Below are 22,365 nucleotides of genomic sequence, written 5' to 3' on the forward strand. Positions count from 1 at the left end.
TGTTATTAGCAAAGAGGCAAAGAATAGAATCAGCTTAAACCCAAGTAATGCTTAAACTTCCTGCCTCTTTTGCCTCTACAGGAAAGAAGAAAGAACACAAGAAAGTGAAGTCCACTAGGGATTTTGTTCCTTTTTCTGAACTTGCAACTACTCCCTCTGGTGGATTTTTTCAGGGTATTTCTTTTCCTGAAATCTCCACCCGTCCTCCTTTGGGCAGGACTGAACAACAGGCAGCTAAGAAAGTACATTCTTCTAAGGGAGACCCACCTAGGGAACCTCTTATTGCCACAGCCTTGCCTGGCAGGGAACAGTTGCAGAAGTTAGCCTCTGGAGGGAATTTGTTTGTTTCCTCCAAGTCTAGCCATGATAGATGTTTAGAGAAAAGTTCTTCGACATCTCCTCAGCATGAACTCGCTGCCATGTTGGTCTCTGCTGCAGCTTCTCCTTCACTGATTAAAGAAACCACCAGTACTTGCTATAAAGACATAGTAGAAAATATTTACTGTGGAGAGAAAAGTGGAATTCAACCATTATGTACTGAGAGGTCCCATGTTTCAGATCAGTCAGTTCTCTCCAGTGAAAGGAGAGCACTAGAAGAGTCTGAGAGATCACAAGTAATTTCTCCACCACTGGCTAAGGCAATCAGAGATTACGTCAATTCTCTGTTGGTCCAGGGTGGAGTAGGTAGTTTGCCTGGGACTTCTAGCTCTACACCCCCACTGGATGTAGAAAATATATGGAAGAGAATTGATGCACCTAATTTTCGAGAAACAGAATCCCTGTCTCCTCCACGAAAATTACCTAGACTCAGTGAGAAGTCAGTAGAAGAAAAGGATTCAGGTTCCTCTGTGGCATTTCAAAATATACCTGGATCTGAACTGATGTCTTCTTCTGCAAAAACCGTTGTCTCTCACTCACTCACTACCTTAGGCATAGAAATGTCTAAGCAATCACAGCAAGATAAAATAGATGCCCCCGAACTATCTTTTCCCTTCCATGAATCTATTTTAAAAGTAATTGAAGAGGAGTGGCAGCAAATTGACAGGCAGCTGCCTTCATTGGCATGCAAGTATCCAATTTCTTCCAGAGAGGCAACACGGATATTATCAGTTCCAAAAGTAGATGATGAAATCCTAGGGTTTATTTCTGAAGCCACTCCACCAGCAGGTATTCAGGCAGCTTCCCCTGAGTCCTGTGATAAACAGTTGGACTTAGCACTTTGTGGAACGTATGAAGCTGCAGCATCAGCATTGCGGATTGCAACCCATACTGCCTTTGTAGTTCGGGCTATGCAGGCAGACATTAGTCAGGCTGCACAAATTCTCAGCTCAGATCCTAGTCACGTGCACCAGGCACTTGGGATGCTAAGCAAAACATACGATGCGGCCTCATTTCTTTGTGAAGCTGCCTTTGATGAAATAAAAATGGCTGCTCATACCATGGGATCTTCCACTTTAGGTCGCCGATATCTCTGGCTAAAAGATTGCAAAATTAATCCAGCTTCTAAGAATAAGCTGGCTGTTACTCCCTTTAAAGGCGGAACATTGTTTGGAAGGGAAGTGTTCAAAGTAATTAAAAAGCGTGGAAAACGCTAATAAAATTAAGAATAAAGACATCTATCTTATCTTTGATATGGGGAAGTTGGTAGCTTTTCTAGGAATTTGAAGTACTTTTATGCCAAAATTTTCTAAGGTCTTTTTAGTCTCCAGAATAGGCTAATTTCAAAGTGTCAAACTTCTACCAATTAAATTGCAGTATAAAAGTAATTGCCTACATATATCTGCCTTTTTTTTTTTAGTTGCACAGAAAGAAAGCCTGATACTAACAGTTTAAAGCTTTTCTAGATCACATTTTTTTCTCAAATAGTTCAGTCTTTCCTATTTTAATATTTTACAACTCTTCAAAACTAAGAAAATTCCATTAACTAGATTATAAGTTGAGTCTCCATGGTTTTAAATATTACTAAATATTTTATTACTTTCCAGAACTTGTCTACATATTTTCTCTTATTTTCTCATTTGTGTTGTTTTTTACTGTTATCTACAGTATCGTTCATAATATTCCAAATCAGTGCAACTCAAAGTGCCAGTCTACAAACTGTTACTGATCCACAGATAAGATAAGCATGTACCAGAATTTGAATCTAGATGAATGACAGGTTTTATTTTTGTGGTAAAACTTTATTGGTAGAGGAAAGACAGTGCGCTGATTTACATGCTGGCGCAAATGCCTCGTTTTTTCATGGACTGGTAGCAAACAGTTGGTGGGCTGCACTTAGAGAAACACTGCTCCAGACCGTAGTGTTCTGGGGCCGTGCGTTCTCACCGCCACCGTGAAACTATAGTCAGACAAATCAGCAAAGATGGGACTTTTTTTTTTTATAAGTAACACTTTTAAGGTATGTTGTAATTCATGGATGATTAGGCTTAATCTAAGCTAAATTCTAAAAGCAAATTTTATTTTTTTTTAAAGTCATAAGAAATCATACTATATCCCAGTTTCTGTGTGTCTAAATAAAGCAATATATTATTCTCTGTTTTCATTTCTATGATTGTAAGATGAGGGGGTCTAACTGTGGAGGCACTTGATAATCGAATTTCTTTGTATTTTTATGGAAAATAGTAGTATTAATTATAAACAAAATATAGTCCCTTGGGACTTACAGCCATTACTATATTCTTCGATTAACCTATCCATCTTTGCAGCTTTCTGGGAGTAATTCTATTTGTTATTTGTCTTCTGAAATGTACATGTATACATGTACCTACTAAGTACTATGTGATTTTTTTTTTTAATGTATAATTGTAGAATGCTTTTGCAAATTCAATAAAGTTGTTAAATTTGAACAGTTTTGTGTGGTCTCCACAAACATGTTGTATGTGTGTTTTATTCTTAAGAGTTGCAACAAGTTAGATATTTATGGATGAACAACATCCCTTTTCCATTTCATCACTGAAACTCACTTGACATTCCAATGGTATAGCTGAACATATTCAAATTATTATTAAATGTTCGGGGTTTTTTTTTTCCTATTTGAGGACCATGGTTTTGGGGTTTTTTTTTTTTTCTAATTGAAGTATAGTTGATGAAGACCATGTTTTTATTGGCTATTGGAATTTAAGTTTGTAAGAGGAATTATTCTGTAACCAGATATCTTATTTGTTTAATCAATTTCTGCTCAAGTACTATTGGGTTCTTTACTTTTTGCTTTCTGATTCTTAGGTTCTGAAATAACATAAGACTTTATAATGCTAAAGATTGTCCCATAGATAATAGAGCCATTAATAGAATGACTGGGAAGTGGGGGATGGAGTTGATACCTTAATCCTGAATAAAGATGGAACTATTTGAACTAACATGGTAAAAAAAAATCACTATTTTTGGGAAACTTGCAAGTAGACTGGACTGACTGGTACTAGGCTAGATATTTAGAAGACACATAACTATCTTGACTACTTTTTAGCACAACTGCATTGAATTCATGCAAAACTAAGCTTTTGTTTAAGAGTTGACTCCATTTCTGTCTCATAAGAAAGTAACTTTTTGGTAATAGAAGTTTTAGAAGTGACAACTGACATTAATTTTGCTATACTATGCTAATAAATGGCCACAAAAATGTGGAAGCTAACTAAAATTTTTATCAAGTCTCTTGAAAAGTCTAGCCCTTCAAATGGTGATAAAATCAAAACTAGGAGAATGGGATATTGAAGCCTATGAAAAAAGATATACGTATTTGAGTTGTTATGGTAATAACCATCATGGTGATACGCTAATATACATGCACTAGCTTCTCTTCCAAGATATGGTACTTTATTATGGGGGAGGCTGAGGAGAAGTGACCTGTGATTGGTTGTACTTTTCTGTGAACAAGGTTCTTCCTTACCTCTTCAGTTATACCCAGGGTTTTTATAGTCACATCAAAAAAGGACAGACTTTTAAAATGCACTTATGTATTAACGTCATTGTACTTATTTATTGTTATTAGCGGCTTGATACCATACAAGTTTTTTTCAGTCTTAAAATTCTCTATAGCTTTTTCCCTCCCATATTCTAAATTTTAATTTAATAACTAACCTTTGTTTATGTAGTAATAATGCACTGTATGGACAAAAGAATGGTAACAACTATATATTCTAATGTACTTTTCCCACTTCCTAATTGTTTTCAGTGAAAAGCCTCCACGGGTTGTTACTTTGTTTCAGGCTATTAGTCCCAGAAAAAAGAAAGAATAAATAGGAAGAAGTGGTGATCATATTAAGGAGTGGGGGAGATAAACAAAAATGGAATGAAATAAAAATGGAAAAGAAAAGTTTTTAAAGACAGAAATTGCAGTTAACCAGTTTGGGTCTGTTGAGGTAGTACTAATATACAGACTTATTTTATGTATCAGTGTGCCGAAAAACCAGGGTTCCAGAGTAATGTTAGGATGACATTGTAGTTTATTGTGTGTCTCAGAGAGTAATGATTTCTCCGATGTTATTTCCAGACTCTAAGATAGAGCTCAAGCTTGAGAAGAGAGAACCACTAAAGGGCAGAGCAAAGACTCCGGTAACACTCAAGCAAAGAAGAGTTGAGCACAATCAGGTATCTTTAGCTTTATGGTTGCTGTATTCAGGTATAAGTAATCTTCTGACAACACTAATTTGCCTGTGTCCCTGCCTTTAGTTCATAGTTGACACCCAAAATCCAGCACACTCGATAAAGCATTCATTAAATGGCGCTAGAAATCTAAACTTTGTGTGTTTTGTCAGTAGTGTAGCCTGTGTTTAGTGCAAAAGCAAGTGTTTAATAAATGTCTCATTTATGTTTGATTCTATGCTAAGCATGGTTCAGAGCCAGTCATGCTGCTTTTTAAGAGACATATTTTAAAAGGTGGAAATACCTAAGCAATTCTGATATAATAAAAAACAGGGGAATGGTTTTATATTTGTGTCTTTGTCTCTAGATTTTTGACTTTGCTTTTATTTTTGCCTGTCTTATAATAATTCTGTGGCTTTTCCCTCAACTCTGAAGCTAGTCTGATCCTAAGACCACACTGTTTTCTTTCCTTATTCTAGACAAAAATTCACCTTTTTATGGGTGAGGCAAGATGCACTTTTCCAAAAGGAAAATGTAGGAAACTAAGGGGAAAATAAGCACAGGAATAATGAACTCAGTTTACAGAGAACAAATTATTGGCTAATCAAGCATTGATTTGGCTGACGCTTTACAAGTCAGCTATCCCTAGAGTCATTTTCCTTACCCTTTTTCTGTCCAGCTGGAAGATTTGTCTAGTTGGCTATTTATCTCTTCCATTTTCTCTTTGTCATTTTAAAGTCACACATCATCAGTGGAAGTATTCTTGATTTCTTAAGCCATGTGTCTTTCTTAGTTTGATGTAGTTAAGTTGAATTTCAGAACTATTTGTTAGAAATGAGCTTGGTGACTGTACGGAGAATGTATAGAGCTTTGAATGAAAGAAGATTTGGTTTAATACTGAACCAAAGACTGAAATAAATATTTTGTTGTCTTTTTATCTATTGTTGCCAAGGAAGAGCTGCAGGGGCACACTGAAGAATAAGGAAATAACAGAGCAAGAGAAACTAGGAAAATCTGGTGAAGGACACTGAAATAGACAGGCATGGAGAATTTTGGTCCAATTTATGTAGGCAAGATGGTATAGTGCTAGCAAGAATGCATTGACTTGTCAGATAAGAAGTTAAAAGGAGGGTGGGAAGATGGTTTTAAATATGGTTTAAGGGGTAATTGTTTGACCTGAGTAATCTAAACTGAGGGACAGGATAAATAGTCAAAGGAGAGAGTAGATTTAGGAGATGAGAGGCAGGGTTAGACAACGGCCTTATTATACACTTTTTTTTTTTTTTTTTTTTTTTTTGGCTGCACTGGCTCTTCTTTGCAGCGTGCGGGTTTCTTCTCTAGTTGTGGCGCGTGGCATGTGGGATCTTAGTTCCCTGACCAGGGATTGAACCCATGTCCCCTGCATTGGAAGGCAGGTTCTTTTTTTTTTTAAATAAATTTATTTATTTTTGGCTTTGTTGGGTCTTCGTTGCTGCCCACGGGCTTTCTCTAGTTGCAGCGAGCGGGGGCTACTCTTCGTTGCGCTGCACGGGCTTCTCATCATGGTGGCTTCTCTTGTTGCAGAGCATGGGCTCTGGGCGCACAGGCTTCAGTAGTTGTGGCGCGTGGGCTCTAGAGCGCAGGCTCGGTAGTTGTGGCACACGGGCTTAGTTGGTCCGCAGCATGTGGGATCTTCCCAGACCAGGGCTCAAACCTGTGGCCCCTGCATTCAGGCGGATTCCTAACCACTGGACCACCAAGGAAGTCCCACAAAATTTAAATCATATGGAAGAGTAAAGGGAGGAGTTTACTGATCCTTCAGTCACAGAACCTCAACAGCTGTCAACATTCTACCAGTTTTATTTTATCTTCACCTGCACCCTGCAGCATTTTTAATTCCTTTGGTTTTGTTGTTTGTTGCTGAAGTATATTAAAACAAATCTCTGCCATTATCTCATTTCACACATTAAAATGTCAGTATTTCAGTATATATCTCTAAAAGATTGGAGCTGTTTTTTATTTATATATATTAGATATATATGTTAGATATGAAAGAATTATTAATTTTATTTGGAGTGATAGTGGCATTGTGTGTGTGTATAAAATCTTTCATATCTGTGTTCAAAGCTTTATACATTCTCCATACAGTAACCTCCAGTTTCAGAAATGTCTCTTTTATGATTGAATTATTCAAATCAGGTTCCATACAAACTCCACATATCATTTGGTGTTTTTGATTTTGTTTTGTCTTTTTTTAAAAAAATAAATTTATTTATTTTATTTACTTATTTTTAGCTGCATTGGGTCTACATTGCTGCCTGTGGGCTTTCTCTAGTTGCGGCGAGCGGGGGCTACTCTTCGTTGCGGTGCATGGGCTCTAGACACACGGGCTTCAGTAGTTGCAGCATGCAGGCTCAGTAGTTGCGGCATGCAGGCCCTAGAGCGCGTGGGCTTCAGTAGTTGTGGCCCTTGGGCTCAGTAGTTGTGGCTCACGGGCTTAGTTGCTCTGCGGCATGTGGGATCTTCCCGGACTAGGGCTCGAACCTGTGTCTCCTGCATTGGCAGGCGGATTCTTAACCACTGTGCCACCTGGGAAGCCCTTGTTTTGTCTTTTAAGTCTGTAGCTATTTCCACTATAACGGTTTCCCGTCCCTCCATTTATTTGGTGAAGAAACCAGGTTAGTTCTCTATAATATTTCTCACATTGTGGATTTGGCAGATTGCTTCTTCAAGGGTCGTTTAATTTGCTCTTTTTTTTAAAAATAAATTTATTTATTTATTTATTTTTGGCTGCATTGGGTCTTCGTTGCAGTGCGCGGGCTTCTCTTGTGAGCACGGGCTCTAGGCATGCGGGCTTCAGTAGTTGCAGCATGCGGGCTCAGTAGTTGTGGCTCACGGGCTCTAGAGCGCAGGCTCAGTAGTTATGGTGCACGGGCTTAGTTGCTCCACGGCATGTGGGATCTTCCCGGACCAGGGCTCGAACCCGTGTCCCCTGCATTGGCAGGCGGATCCTCAACCACTGTGCCACCAGGGAAGCCCTAATTTGCTCTTTTATACCCTGGATTTCCTGTAGACTGGGAGTTAGAACTATAGTGGGACTGTGCAATAGACCTTTCTGTGATGATGGAAATGTTGTATATCTGCTGTTCATTAAGTAGCCACTTAATACTTGGAATGTGACTTGTATGGCTGAGAAACTAAAATTTTAATTTTATGTTATTTCAATTTAAATAACTACACGTGGCTAGTAGCTATCATTTTGTACAGCACAGATCTAAAGGGTTGGTTAGATCTGAGTTCAGTTACTTTGACAAGAATACTTCACAAATGGCGTTGTGGCCTTCACATTGCATCATTTCAGAGACACATGATATCCTTTTGATGATGCTAAAATTAATTAGTAATAGGTTCAGGCGTTGAAAGCCTGATTCATCCGTTATAAAGTTCCACGTCGCCCTTTCATTTAATGGTTATGACAGCCATTATGATTATTGCCTGGATCCATTATTTCATTACTTCAAATGAAATAATGGATCTAGGAATTCTCTGATTCCTTTACATCTATAACTGGAATTCTTTTATAAAGAACTTTCCCTTGTAAATTGCCTAGTTACCTTGAAATAAAATTCATATAGGAGAGCCAGGATAAATGCTTACATGCCTTTTATTTGCCAGTTATCAAGTTAAAGTGCTCTAGTCATTTTGAAAGGCGATCAATAATATCTTTTTACTACTGTGGTTTTTATATATTTGATTTATGATCAATTGCAGTCATTATTCTTTTTTCACATTCAAGTTGCACCATCTTTAGCCACTGGGAATTACTGAGTTGATTCCTGTATTCTTTTATTGACCCCATTTGTCTTCGATACTTTTTTTTGCTGGCACAATAAGAAGTCCTGGGCTGTATATTTCCTGCCTCTTATCAAGTCGGTCATTTTTCCAAAGAACTCCTTATCCTTTTAATAGAAAATATTATTTGGAAGCTACCTACAGCCTGGATGCTAGGGTGTTCATTCCTCCTGAGTTGTCATTGTTCTAGGCTTTTTCGTAGGTAAAGCTAGGAGTACTTACTTTTTAGAAAGAGAAGATAGGTCATGAATTCCTCAAATTTATGAATGCAGGCTAATTTCTAGGTGTTACACTTATATCTCTTTTCTCTTATGCTAAGTATCTTGGTTCTTAAAATAATATTGTTTCTTATGTAATTTTCACTATATATATGTTTCTAAATAACAATATTACTACTAATAGTAAAGCTGCTAATTGTATTTTCAGATAGGGGGGCAGTTTTTCTTATGTTAAGGATATAAAATCAAAATACTGTGCTTAAAGTCACTTGAAAGAATTTTTTTCTTTCATATTTGTTTTTTAGTTTTTGAGAATATATATGTGGTTTTATTTGGCCAAAAGAAGAGTCAGAAATCTGGCTTCTATCTTTGCTCCTTCCATCCATAGGTTACTATTTTTATTAAGTTTCGGTTTATATTTTGTTTCTTTTTGAAAATATAAGTAAATAATAGATTTATATATTTATTTATGCTCCCCTCCATATATGAAAGACAGCCTACATTGCACATTTCTATTTTTTTGTTTTTAATCTAAACACTTATCCTGAGATCATGTCAAGATATAGTATAGCCTTCTTCCTCATTGCTTCCTCATTGCTTTATACCACTGCATGGTATTGCATTTTATGGATTTACTGTAATTTATTCAGCCACTTTCCTTTTGATGGATATTTTGATTGTTTGTTATTGATTATTCAGTTATGTGCTATTCTGAATAATGCAAAGGTACACCAGTGAACAGCCTTTTTACATGTGTTGTTTCATGTTTTAGCCAGTTTATCTTCAGGAAATCTAGAAGTGAAATTGCTGGGTAATTTTGCTAGATGTTAGCAAATTCCCTTGTGTAAGAGTTGAAGCATTTCGCATTCCCACAAGTAATGTATGGGAGTACCTTTCTCTAATGGAGGGATATGATGCTGTTTTTAAAAAAAAAAAAAAAGTTAATATGAGTAACCATATTGGTCATGTTTTACTTAAATTAATAGTTCTTTAAAGTAAGGTGGCTTTTAATTATCCTGATTATTTTTTTATAACCTAGTTAAAGCTTGTATTTTTACTGAATGAGATTTATAGCCTCCTTTAATAACCCAGCTCCTGCATTCTCATGTGCCTCAACTGCCTGATGTCTTCTGAATAACTTTTTACCTGATAGAGTTTTTTTGTTTCTTCCTCCTGTTGTCTCCATGATAAATTGAGGACTTTCTATAGAACATCTTGCTGAAAATAGATGACACTACAATCCTTATTTTGGCCACAGAGCATATAGCAGTCACATTACTAATTTTATGTAGCAGTGAGTTTTTCTTTTCAGTTAATAATTGCTTGGGCCATCTTACTCTTAAGTAGTTATAACACTGAATTGTAATTTTGTTTTTTATTTATATTTTCTTCTCAAAGTCACTTGTTGCATAGTGGATTCTGGTAGAAAAAATTTTTTTTCAGTCTTCAAGGTATCTTTTCTGGTTGTATGAAAGATAGTTTTCTGTGAAGATGATTAATTCTAAATTAGATGATAGGCAAGAACTAATGAAATTGGTTGACAGTCCTCAACCAAAGAATTTAATAAACCTGAGCAAAAGAAAGCATAAATGATTTATAGTGAAAAGTGTCCATCCTACCCGTGTTCCCAGCTATTTCCACAGGCAACCAATGAATTTCTTGTGTTTTCTTCCATGGGAGAAAATTTAAAAATCTCTAAATGGAACTTGGCCTTTAATGTCAAAGATAACTAATAAAAATGTAAACTTTTTTTTGTTTTAAGTGTAATAGTTTCAATAGATGTTTGGTAAAATTTTTGATGAAGAGATTATTTCAGTTATTTATTCAGAATAAAACATAACAAATGGAAAGTCCTGGAATTTGGTAGGTAACCAATTTTAAGGGAAAAGTATGTCTCTTCTTCCCCCCTCCTTACCTTCGTGGACATAGGTAAAATATCTAGGCTTCATATTGTATTAGTTGCATAACTGATGACTTTATTAGCCCTTTAAAGTAATGTTCTTTTTAATTCTTCAAGGAGTTTTTAAATAGTATACATTGATAATACCAGGTAGACTACTATCAAACTAGAATATTTTAAAAATACTCTCATTATTTTTATTGGCATTGAGCAATTGATTATTAAAGAGGAAGCAGTGTTGGAAGTAGTTTGAAAAAAATACTTGGCTTTGAGATGTATCATAAGTCAGTTACGTTATGCTGCACATTAGAATCCCTTCAGGAGCTACAAAATTTAATGAAGCCCAGGCCGGTCTAGAAGAGATTCTGACTTAATTGGTCTAAGGTGGGGTTGGGGCACTTGGTATTTTTTAAAAGCTTCCCAGATGATACTGTGCCACCAGGATTGAGAACTTCAGATTAAAACTAGTGTTCCCTTCTACTCAAATAATCAGGAATTTAACTATTAATAAGCATCTATTATATGTGTGTGTGATTTGTTTACAAATTTGTCTTTTGACTAACAATGTTTGCATTCAGCAAATTTTTCCTAATTGATAGCTGGAAAAGAAACCCAGAGATTCAGATTGTGAGTCAAAGGGGAAACTCTTATAAAGTCAATTCCAAATATAGATAAATATAAAACCAGATGTATGAAACTATGTCTGTATCTTGTGGTGTTTTGGTAGTAATGCTTCCAGCCAAATAAGTGTACTTACTGGATGACTGCTCTTGTCCCGAGATAAGAGTAAAATATATCTATCTTTAAAATTAATAGACACTAACTTAGATATAAAAACATCAGTTATCTACATAAAATATTAGCTTGAAAGCAAAAGTGATAGTATAAGCATGTTCTAGTATAACTAATCATTGATAGATGTCCTCTAGTTAAAAGAATTTATAAGAATCATCTGGTAATAAAAGTTTCAAAAGTTGAATAACTTGATCCTTGGAATGTAGAATCTCAGGCCTCACCCTGGAGCTACTTAATCAGAATATGCATTTTAACAAAAGCTTCAGGTAGAAGCACTAGTCTAGTGCTTTTCAAACTGTTATGTGAGGACTGCTAAATTATTTTTTAAATGAGGAAAATCAATCGACTTTTCCAAGGAGAAATAAATCTGGGACTGGAAATGGACAGTGGTCTATCCCTATTACCATTTTTTCTTCTTTTTTCAGTAGTGAGGAGTGAGTGGCACTGAGTCCTGGCAGTGACATTTTAGGCTTGCCTGTTCACAAAAAAGATGACCATCAAGTTTTTGTTGCTGCTCAATTTTATTATCTGTTTCTAAGATGAGTTTGACACCTGGGAACTTTTAAGTCAGATAGCTGTGTATAGATTAAATAGTCCTAACCACACGACAAGAATAATGTTTAATCTATGCTAACAATTATAAAATTTGTATTTTGTTTTAAAAGGAAACTGACTTGTTATATATAACAAATGACTTTCTTACAAGTCATGATCAGCCTGCTTTTTTGTTTAGACAGCTAGAGATGCAGCTATGATACTGGAGCCAGATAGTAAACAGCAAGTCACAAAAGGAGCCAGTGATAAATTGATGTCTTTTTTCCCCCTCTCACTTTTATCATAATATGTGAGCTCCTATAGTTGGACTCTAATGTATTTTACCATATTTTAAGTGTTTTCTTATGCCTACATATCTAGTCAGTCAATACATTTGAAATATTTTGAGGGCATAGCATTATTTTCAAATGCTGGCATTTGGAAACTTCTCATGGATTCTCAGTATGCTAATATGGCCATCATTATTAAGGTGTTTGATATTAGAATATGACTTTTTAATGTGTTGATGCTTGAATAGAGCTATTCTCAAGCTGGAGTAACTGAGACTGAATGGACAAGTGGATCTTCAAAAGGCGGACCTCTGCAGGCATTAACTAGGGAATCTACGAGAGGGTCGAGAAGAACTCCGAGGAAAAGGGTGATGCAAGGCTTATTGCTTAGAATGGGGTTCTCAGATTGGTAGGGTTTTAGTGGTTATTTTATATTTATTGTTTTTGTTTTGTTTTCAAACTAACAGGTGGAAACTTCAGAACATTTTCGTATAGATGGTGCAATAATTTCAGAGAGTACTCCCATAGCTGAAACTATAATGGCTTCAAGCAACGAAACTTTAGTAAATATGTTTCATAAACTATACAAGTGGTATTCTTTGTAAATTATCCTTTACTTAGAATTGGGGAGGTGGCGAATTTTGGCAAACCTCAAACAAATGTTTTTTTTTTTTTTTCAAATGTTTTTAAACATATTTTAAACTCATTTTCCCCATATAATTCTGAATTTTAGAAGTTTTCAGTGTAGCCACTTTAATATATGTATAATTAATTGTGCAAGAATACTTAGTGTTATAAGGATACTTTTTTGCTAACATGTTTGAAGAATATAATAAGGCTTCCTTCACATGAAACACTAATGTATTTCTAGGTTCTTATGCCTAAATTTTTATTAAGGGAAAGTTTCAAATATTAGAGAAATCAACTATCATTTTTTCTTTTAACGTGTCTTTGTTATGTTTGGATAATTCTGAGTCTGAATAATTTGAATCTTGGCAGGTTGTCAATAGGGTGACTGGAAATTTCAAGCATGCAGCTCCTATTCTGCCAATCACTGAATTCTCAGACATACCCAGAAGAACACCAAAGAAACCATTGACAAGAGCTGAAGTAAATGAATAAAATTTAGATCGATGCTATCATTGATCTTTTAATGAAGAAATATTTATATTTGTTTTTTGGAGTGGGAGGGAGCAGAGCTTTCTTTGTTGGGTGGGGGGCTGTGTGTCTATTTATGTGCATATATTATCTTAAAGACATACTTTATTAGTGACAATGGAAAGTAATATCGTATGACATGCTAATACTATCCTCTTGCTACTTCTGTGTGCCTCTTTAAGTTCCAGTTTTCAAGGGAGTGCTCATTTGTGTGCTGCTTGTAATATGTTCTCTTTGTTAAAATGGATGTGAGTTGAAAGTGTTACTTGGGCTGTGGGGGAAGCTATACTACCTTTCATTGAAAGGTCAGATAATGGGATTTTAAAGTGACTTTGTATTATACTTGAATTGATTAACTCCTGTAAAATTAAGCTTTAAAGTACTAACTGCATGGATACATTATAATTTTAATGATTCTTTATCAAAGATTATTTTGATCTGGGCATAAAGGTAATTTAGCAAAGCAATCAGGTTGTTTAAAAAATTATTTTATGTTTCTTAAATTAGGAAGATTGGATTGACTCTAGTTAAAAGCATATACTAAAATTTGTTAAAAGATCCATCTTAATTTGATATCTTCTATATTTGATCACCTGTTTTATTACAAAATTAACAGGAAGAAACAATGTACTTCTAATGTCAATGAAAAGCATTGGAGGGAACTTACACTGCCATATTAGCTGTACTGAAATTTTATTTTTTGTGTTTTTTTGGGTTTTTTGTTTTTAACTTATTTGAATGTGTGCCCCCCATTACAACATTAACATATCTTCACACTGAGGAAATTTGAAGAGAGCCTTGGAAATGTATGGATAATTAAGCAATAATGAATTTAGAAATGGCAGTTGTAAAAGTTGGATAGATTTAAGTGCATTCTGTTCTCCAAAGCTTTTGTTTAAAATTGTGTTCTAATTATTGCACATTTACACTAAATTTTAACTTCTGGTTGTTTTTTTGTTTGTTTGTTTCTTATTAGGTGGGAGAAAAAACAGAGGAAAGAAGAGTAGAAAGGGATATTCTTAAGGAAATGTTTCCCTTTGAAGCAGCTACACCAACAGGAATTAGGTATTCAGATATACTAAAACAATTATTTAGTGTATTCAATTAGGGCATTTTTATTTATTTGTTCCCGCCTTTATTGAGGTATATTTGAGACATTAAAATGTATATATTTAGGGTGTACAACATAATTATTTTATATATACATACATAAACGAATTCTAATTTTTAATTCTTCACAAAATTACTGTAGCTCTGCTCTCATAAGTAAACTGTTCTTTTTGGGAGCACTTTAATTCTTCTAAGCACTAACTAGTTCATATTCTTGAAAGTTGAGTCAGTTTCAAAATTAACTTTGTTAAGCTGAAAGGTTGTAAATAAATCATTTACTTACTATTTAATTCTTATTTTTAAATCTAAACTGAAACCTGGTAAGAAGGAAATCGGTTTTATTCCTGAGAGTTTCTCTTTTCTAATTGAAAAGACTGCTTTTAGATATCTATTGAATTGTTTCTTGATTGAAGGAATCACAACCAAACTACCTTATGTTTTTCCTCTTATCCCCTAAATATATTAGCTTGAGAAACCTTTAAGAAGGCAAATTTAGTGAATATTTATAATACTCTGAATATTATTTTCTAATAAAAGATACAAATCTAACTCTTTAAATGAAAAATGCATAGAAGTTTTAAACAGGTTGACTGATCTCGCTGTTTATATTATATGACAATTTTCTACTGTTACCTTAAGGAATGTGTTTGGAATTAGGAGTGATAATGTCATTTTATGTTATTTAAGTTATGACTTTATCTAATATTTATTTTTCTCTTCCTCCTTTCACTCCCAACAGTGCTAGTTGCCGCAGACCAATCAAAGGGGCTGCTGGCCGGCCGTTAGAACTCAGTGATTTCAGGATGGAGGAATCTTTTTCGTCTAAATATATTCCTAAGTATGTTCCCTTGGCAGATGTCAAGTCAGAAAAGACAAAAAAGGGACGCTCCATTCCCATGTGGATAAAAATTTTGCTCTTCGTTGTCGTAGCCTTTTTTTTGTTTTTGGTCTATCAAGCTATGGAAACCAACCAAGGAAATCCATTCTATAAGTTTCTTTCTAATGACTCTAAAAAAGTCAACTGAATGATATCTCTTTGGCACATTCAACTTGGTCTCCTATTTTTAATAACTGTATTAAAAAAATTTGTGTACACTTGACTCAAGAACAAAAAAAATGTGATTTCACCTCAGTAAATGTAGTATTCCATTGAAAAGCAAGCAAGATATATATAAATGGACTTCATTTAATGTTTTGGACTTTGGACTAGTAGGAGATCACTTCGTGCCATATGAATACTCTTTTTTTAGCTCTGGAACTTTTTTGTAGGCTTTATTTTTTTAATGTGGACATCTTATTTCTTTTTTGAGAAAAAATGTATATTGTTTTTGTGTATTTGGGAAACAAGAAGGGCAAAACATGGTAGTATAATGTGAAGCTACACATTTAAATACTTTGAATTCTTACAGAAAAGATTTTAAGAATTATTCTCTGCTTAATAAAAACTAGAGACGTGAAACGTGGTAAGAGAAAAAGTAACTTGAGATTGTAGTTTTGGTAACTGCAACAAAGTTTGATGGAGTTTATGGGGAAAAGTACAGTGATAATCTCTTCTGTAACTTTTATTAATAGTAATGTTATTGTTGTAGCCCTATTGTACTCACTTTTTAAAAGATATCTAGTATCGTGAATGTCCTACTTCGGTAAGACCCATTTAAATGCAGTTGATTTTTAGCAGGGATCTATCAGTGCAACTTATACATGTTTTAGAGAACTGTTAGCTGGCTGTACATGTTTTTAAAGACTGTTTAGCTAGCTATAAGGCTATAATTGGAAACTTGTACTTTTTATTTACAGCAAAACATTTATTCTATCAATCCGTTACCAAAATATTTTTTAGATAAATAAGTGTGTGTGTGTGTGTTTAGAAGTTAGAAATTTTAAACACCAGTCTTAGGTTCCATTTGGATTCATTATTGAATTATCTTCTGTTACCAAAAATGCATTTTGCCAAGTTTTTTTTTGCCCTATATTTCCCAACATAATTTGATTTGAAAGTATGTGCTTTTAAAAGCAAAAAGTATGTGCTTTTAAACTACATAGTAAACTTTCCTTGGATACACAGTAGTTAATACATAAATTTTTAAACTCTGAAATTGAGGCGGGCATTATGATTTTTGTTTACTTTTGAAATGGTTAACTTTATCTTTGTGGTTGATTTATTTTTTTTTTAGCTAAAACTTACCTCATGTATAACTTTGTTCAGTAAAGTAGTAGGCAATTGAAATTTCAGTAGAATCAAGTAAAACAAAAATTTTGATTTAATCATGTGAGTTTCAACTTTACAGTCATTGACAGTAAAGCACATTAAAAATGTAAGTTATTTTTAAATATCTTCTGAAATAAAAAAGATACTTTTTAAAAAGGAAAAGCTGAAGATGTATATTTAGACCAGCACACAGTTTTGATTTGCATCAGCCATAGTCTGATATTTAGCTTTTAGATATTTTGTAGACATTTTTCACTTTGCAGTTGACCAGAAATATTCGTAGGTCTGGTCTCTGCAAAGGCAGTGGGAAACTTACTCCTAGATCAGAAATGCTTGCCTCTCCAAGTAAAAGTGTTTTGAGATGAGCCACAGAGGGAGTACGTTTTATTCAGCGTTGCCTCTATACAGTAATAGCAGTCTACTTTTACTTTTTTTGTTTTTAAACTTTGATTCCCATATTGCTTTCAATCTTTTGTTTATAATTAGAAATTGTGAGAAACTGCATTTAATGTTCAGAAATGTGGGAAGATAAATCAGACTTAATATGTATGTGAGATCAGTTTTCTAATAGGAAAGGTATGGTCCAAAATAGCAAAGTAGGACCAGGTAAAACATGTAGTCTTTTTTTTTATTTTTTAAATGTGTACTTGGTCTTTTGTCTGTGTCTGTTTTATTCCACTAGAATAAATGTGTCCTTGATGTAAATGCAAAGCATTTCTTCCTGATTAAAATTGTAGATGTAGACTTTACAGTTTAATTCAATAATAAAAAAGTAACCTCTAGTTTTGTCATTGCAATAAATACTTTTCAAATAGCACAAACTATAAGGTTTCCTGATAACATTTTGTATGTGAGATTTATGGATTGTTGAATTTTAGTTCTCTTTTCAGTCTACTCCTTTATATTTTGCTTCTAATCATTGTAGTAATCTGGTCCTCTCGTTCCTAGGTAAGCAATGTATAGCCATTATACTCACAGAATGTTGTAGGGAAGCTCTCAGAGGCACCTCTCTCACTTTCTACAGTATAGCAACTAATACTTTTCAGTCTGCATTTCCCTTTTTCCCTCACTTTTCCTGTCTTCGTACTCATCTGTGGCGCTCATGATTGTTAGTCTTGCTTTGAGACTAAGCAAAGATGTTGCTGCCATATATTCATCATGGAGCTGTGTTCACAAGTTGAAAATGCTTTTATCTCTCCATCATTCATGTGTCCCCCAAAGGTGATTTTATTTAAATTAGTGATTCTCAAGGTAATACGTACACTGTAATTAATTAGAAAGCAAGTAGCATCAAAGGCTTAAAATAACAAAGTATGCTTTATTGCAGGCTTACTGTGTGCTAGATACTGTTCTATGTACTTGATATGTATTGACTCACTTAATCCTCAAGATAGTCCTATGAAATGGGTATTTCCTTATTCTCTCATTACAAATGAGGAAATTGGTGCTTGGAGGGGTTAAGAAACGTGCACAAATTTGCACAGCTGAGAAATGATGAGTCTGGTTGCATATGATAATGGCAGAGAGGACCTAAAAGACCAAAACTCTTACACAGACTCTGAACCAGTTCTCCTGTTCAGCCTTGCTCCTTCCACAACTTTAGTGGTGCCTCTAAGTTCCAAACCTCTTTAAAGGGATCTTTAAGGTTCACTTGTAGTTTTAATCTTTGTCTGTAGCCATTTAACTTTGAGTCTTCTTACCCTTAATTTGTTTTCTATTTATTAATCTGTTTTCCATCTTCATACAGTTTTTTGCAACATATTGTCTTCTGATGTCTCACTTCTCTTCCATTCATGTAGTCAGTCTGTCACTTTGAATTAGTAGTCACTGAGAGCTATTCAGAGTTCATATAGTATCTTCCCACCAAAGATTTAGGAAGAAAGCAGAGAAGGAAACATGGAATTTTTAGTGTAGGGAGACCCAAAACAGATCAATTCTGTTATGTTCTGGTATAAAGTAATTAGTTGAACTGACACTTCATGACGTTTATGCTATGTTCACAGCTCTTTGAAATTGACTGCTTGTAAAATTTTACACCCACTTGAAGAAATATTTATTCATTGCCTCCTCTGTGCCAGGTATAATGTTTGGCAATGCTGGATGCAGTTTTAAGAATATCTTTGGGTATTCTTTGGGGGAAGTTTTTGGGGTCAAAAACATTTGACTGTCCCATTAACTAATAGCAACATAGGTTTATTTAGCTGTTTAAGTATTGTATTAATGGGGGACTTCCCTAGTGGTCCAGTGGTTACGACTCCCCACTCCCAATGCAGGGGTCCCGGGTTCAGTCCCTGGTCAGGGAACTAGATCCCGCATGCCACAGCTAAAATATCCCACATGCCGCAACTAAAAATCCCACAATGCCACAATTAAAGATCCCACACACAGCAAGGAAGATCCCTCATGCTGCAGCTAAGACCCAACACAGCCAAATAAATAAATAAAAATTTTAAATCTATTGTATTAATTGTTCTTTAGCTAATTAAGAGGAATTAGTAATGTTTAACCCTTGTAAATCAAAGAACCAGAAATTTGTCAGCTTGTTTGGAATAAATCAAAGCTGACTATGAAACTAAAATCCTAATCAAATGCGTTTATACTAGACCAGTACTGACTTTGTTGTCCAGATTTTAACACATTGATCTTGTGGTAGTGAATAATTTGAAATTCTGAAGCAGTGTAAAGTGTACTTGTTTTATTTGTCCCAGTGACAGAAACTGTAGTCAGCTTATGGTTTGATTGGGAGAAGTAAGTTATCTATTGCTTAACAGCAATTAACCTCAAAACTTATCAGCTTAAAACAATTATTGTAGTTTTCATGTGTCAGAAATCAGGAAGCAGGACTTCCCTGGTGGCGCAGTGGTTAGGAATCCACCTGCCAATGCAGGGGACACGGGTTCGATCCCTGGTCCAGGAAGATTCCCACATGCCGCGGAGCAACTAAGCCCATGCGCCACAACTACTGAGCCTGCGCTCTAAAGCCTGCAAGCCACAACTACTGAGCCCACATGCCACAACTACTGAAGCCTGTGGGCCTAGAGCCCGTGCCCCACAACAAGAGAAACCACCGCAATGAGAAGCCTGCACACTGCAACGAAAAGTAGCCCCTGCTCACCACAACTAGAGAAAGCCCGCACACAGCAACGAAGACCCAACGCAGCCAAAAATTAATTAATTAATTAATTAAACAAATAAGGGAGCAACTTAGCTGTGTGGTTCTAGCTCAAGACCTCATGACTTTGTAGTTAGTTGTCAGCGATATAATCTGAAGGTCCAACTGGGGCAGAATGTGCTCCCAAGCTCACAGGGTAGTTGGCAGGCCTCAGTTCCTTACAGGGTGTTGGCTGGAGACATCATAGGTCACCTGAGTGCCCTCATGACATGGCAGCTGGCTTCTCCTCCCAGAATAATCCCAAGAAAATGCACCCATGATGGGAGCCACAGCATTTATACAACCTAATCTTGGAAATGATATACCATCACTTTCGCCATATTCTATTGGTTTTACAGGTCAAATGGGGAAGGGACGACACAAGAATGAATACCCAGGAGGCAGAGGTGATTGGGGCTCTTCTTGGAGTTTGGCTACCACAACTATCTTAATCTGAGGGGTTATATAGATATTTAGTTTGGACATGCTGTATAGCATTTGAAAACAGTGTTAAGTATTGCTTTGGAATGTATTCGGACATTTCTTTGGAATGTTCACTTTGATCTGTCCATCATTCCAAAACATTATATATAAAATTAAATATGAATGAAAAGTAGTGAGACTGGAGAGCGGGGTAGATTTGAGTTATCTTGCAGAGGTAAATTTAACAGACTTGATTAATAACATGGTCAGAGAGAGAGAAGTAAAAAATTACCTGGAGATTTTTTACTTGGCTGGCCTAGTGGAAGGTGGTTCCAGTCACTGAAAGAATTCTAAAAGAAGACTATGGGGGAAAGAAGATAGACTTTGAGTTTGAATACATTCAATTTGATATTTCTGTGAGAAATTGTAGCAACAATGTTTGACCCATAGTAAGCACTCAGACACTGAATAAATCCAAATGGAGGTCATCTGTTGGCAATTAGGTAACTACCTGAAGCTTAGGAGAGAAACTAGAAACAGTTGGGAGTCCTTAGCAAACAGATATATTCCGAATGATGGAAATATATAAGATTATACACAGATTTGGAAGTGAGAAAGAGCTAAGGATGAGAGTATCAGTGTTTAAGGGATGGGTAATCAAGGAACCAAGAGAATGTAGTGTCATTGAAGAGGGCATTTCAGTGTTAAGGCAGGGGCAGATGTGTAGACAACTCTAAGAGAACAGGGCAGTAGCTTGAGAGTTGGCAGTATGTCAAGAAAGGCGGGTGCTTCCCTGGTGGCACAGTGGCTAAGAATCCCCCTGCCAATGCAGGGGACACGGGTTCGAACCCTGGTCGGGGAAGATCCCACATGCTGCAGAGCAACTAAGCCCGTGAGCCACAACTACTGAGCCCAAGGGCCACAACTACTAAAGCCCGCGCACCTAGAGCCCATGCTCCGCAACAAGAGAAGACACCGCAATGAGAAGCCCGCGCACTGCAACGAAGACCCAACGCAGCCAAAAATAAATGTAAATAAAATAAATAAATTTATTTTTTTTAAAAAAGGCGTTTGTTTCTAAAATGAGAGACCATGCAGCCATACATAGATCAAGAAGCCGTATTACCAATCCCCCAGAGATTCTCAATCTCCCTTCTAGTTTCTATCCCTCTCCAACCCTCCACCTAGAATAACCACTGTGCTAACATAGCACCACAGATTTTTGTTGTTGTTGCTTTATTAATAAAATCATACATTATTTACTCCTTTGAGTGGCTTTCACTTTGCATTGTGTTCATGAGATTAATCCATATAAGTATATGTAGTGATAGATTTTTGTCACTGCTATATTTCATTGTGTGGATATAGCATAACATCCATTTAACTTTTAATGGGCATTTGAGTAGTTTGAAGGTTTGGGCTATTACCAAAAATGCTGCTGTAAACATTTCTGTACATGTCCTTTGTGTGTATATATGTGTAGTTCTGTCTCTTCATTTTGTTACAGGGTTTGCTTATGTACCAGTTGTCCATCTTTCATAATGACTTGTGGAAGTTCTTTATATGTTCTGGACTCTAGCCCTTGGTCAGTGTATCAGATTCTAATCAGGAGGCAAAAATGACATCAGTTACTTGAACAGAAATACTTTAAAGAATTATTAACCAGTCATAAAGTTAGGTTACTGAAAGAGTAACAAAAGAATTTTGAAGTATTATGGAGAGAGCACTGCAGCAACTATAGAACCTAAGGTCAAGGGAAAAAAGAGAAGAGGTTGGAATTATTAAAACTTAGAAGCTTGGGGCAGGAACCCTTGGGGCTGAAACTCAGACCTCTGAAGAGGGCATGCTGCCACCTGAAGGGAGAGGAAAGGCACAAAGAAACTCCACACTGGATTCTGAAACTGATACAGAAACTGTAGCACCACAAAGAAACATCACTAGGTTGATACTCAGAGGAGCTGCAAGAAGATAGTCCACAGGAAGGACAAATCTCCTTTCTCCAGCCTTTCAGCCTCTAGCAACCACTATCAGCAGAGCCTAACAGGGACCCAGCCTGCAAAGTAGAAATGTGGTTGCAGAGTCCTAACCTCAGCATCACAAAGCAGAATATGTAAGGGGTTGCTTTTGGAGCCAAGAGACAAGAATTGGTACAAGGCAACTGACCAAAA

The 22,365-nt window shown here is 35.7% G+C and overlaps 1 protein-coding gene across 5 annotated transcripts in view; it reads left to right on the plus strand.

Annotated features, from left to right (window-relative positions):
* The window catches only part of TMPO (thymopoietin), a 31,389-nt gene extending 9,930 nt beyond the window's left edge, over positions 1 to 21,459 (plus strand). The window contains exons 4-9 of one of the 5 annotated variants that reach the window (XM_082349633.1): positions 4,487 to 4,584; positions 12,395 to 12,514; positions 12,614 to 12,709; positions 13,146 to 13,256; positions 14,281 to 14,369; positions 15,154 to 21,459. In XM_082349633.1, the coding sequence (XP_082205759.1) occupies positions 4,487 to 4,584; positions 12,395 to 12,514; positions 12,614 to 12,709; positions 13,146 to 13,256; positions 14,281 to 14,369; positions 15,154 to 15,439 (800 nt within the window). In that variant the 3' untranslated portion in view covers positions 15,440 to 21,459. Of the gene's footprint in view, positions 1 to 81; positions 2,847 to 4,486; positions 4,585 to 12,394; positions 12,515 to 12,613; positions 12,710 to 13,145; positions 13,257 to 14,280; positions 14,370 to 15,153 lie in introns of those variants that run through there. The other 4 variants (XM_082349634.1, XM_082349635.1, XM_082349636.1 and 1 more) reach the window with 4 other exon arrangements.
* The last annotated feature ends 906 nt before the right edge of the window (positions 21,460 to 22,365 follow it).

The sequence above is a fragment of the Balaenoptera borealis genome, assembly GCF_965194805.1.
Source record: "Balaenoptera borealis genome assembly, chromosome: 13".
In the NCBI taxonomy this organism is placed as follows: domain Eukaryota; kingdom Metazoa; phylum Chordata; class Mammalia; order Artiodactyla; family Balaenopteridae; genus Balaenoptera; species Balaenoptera borealis.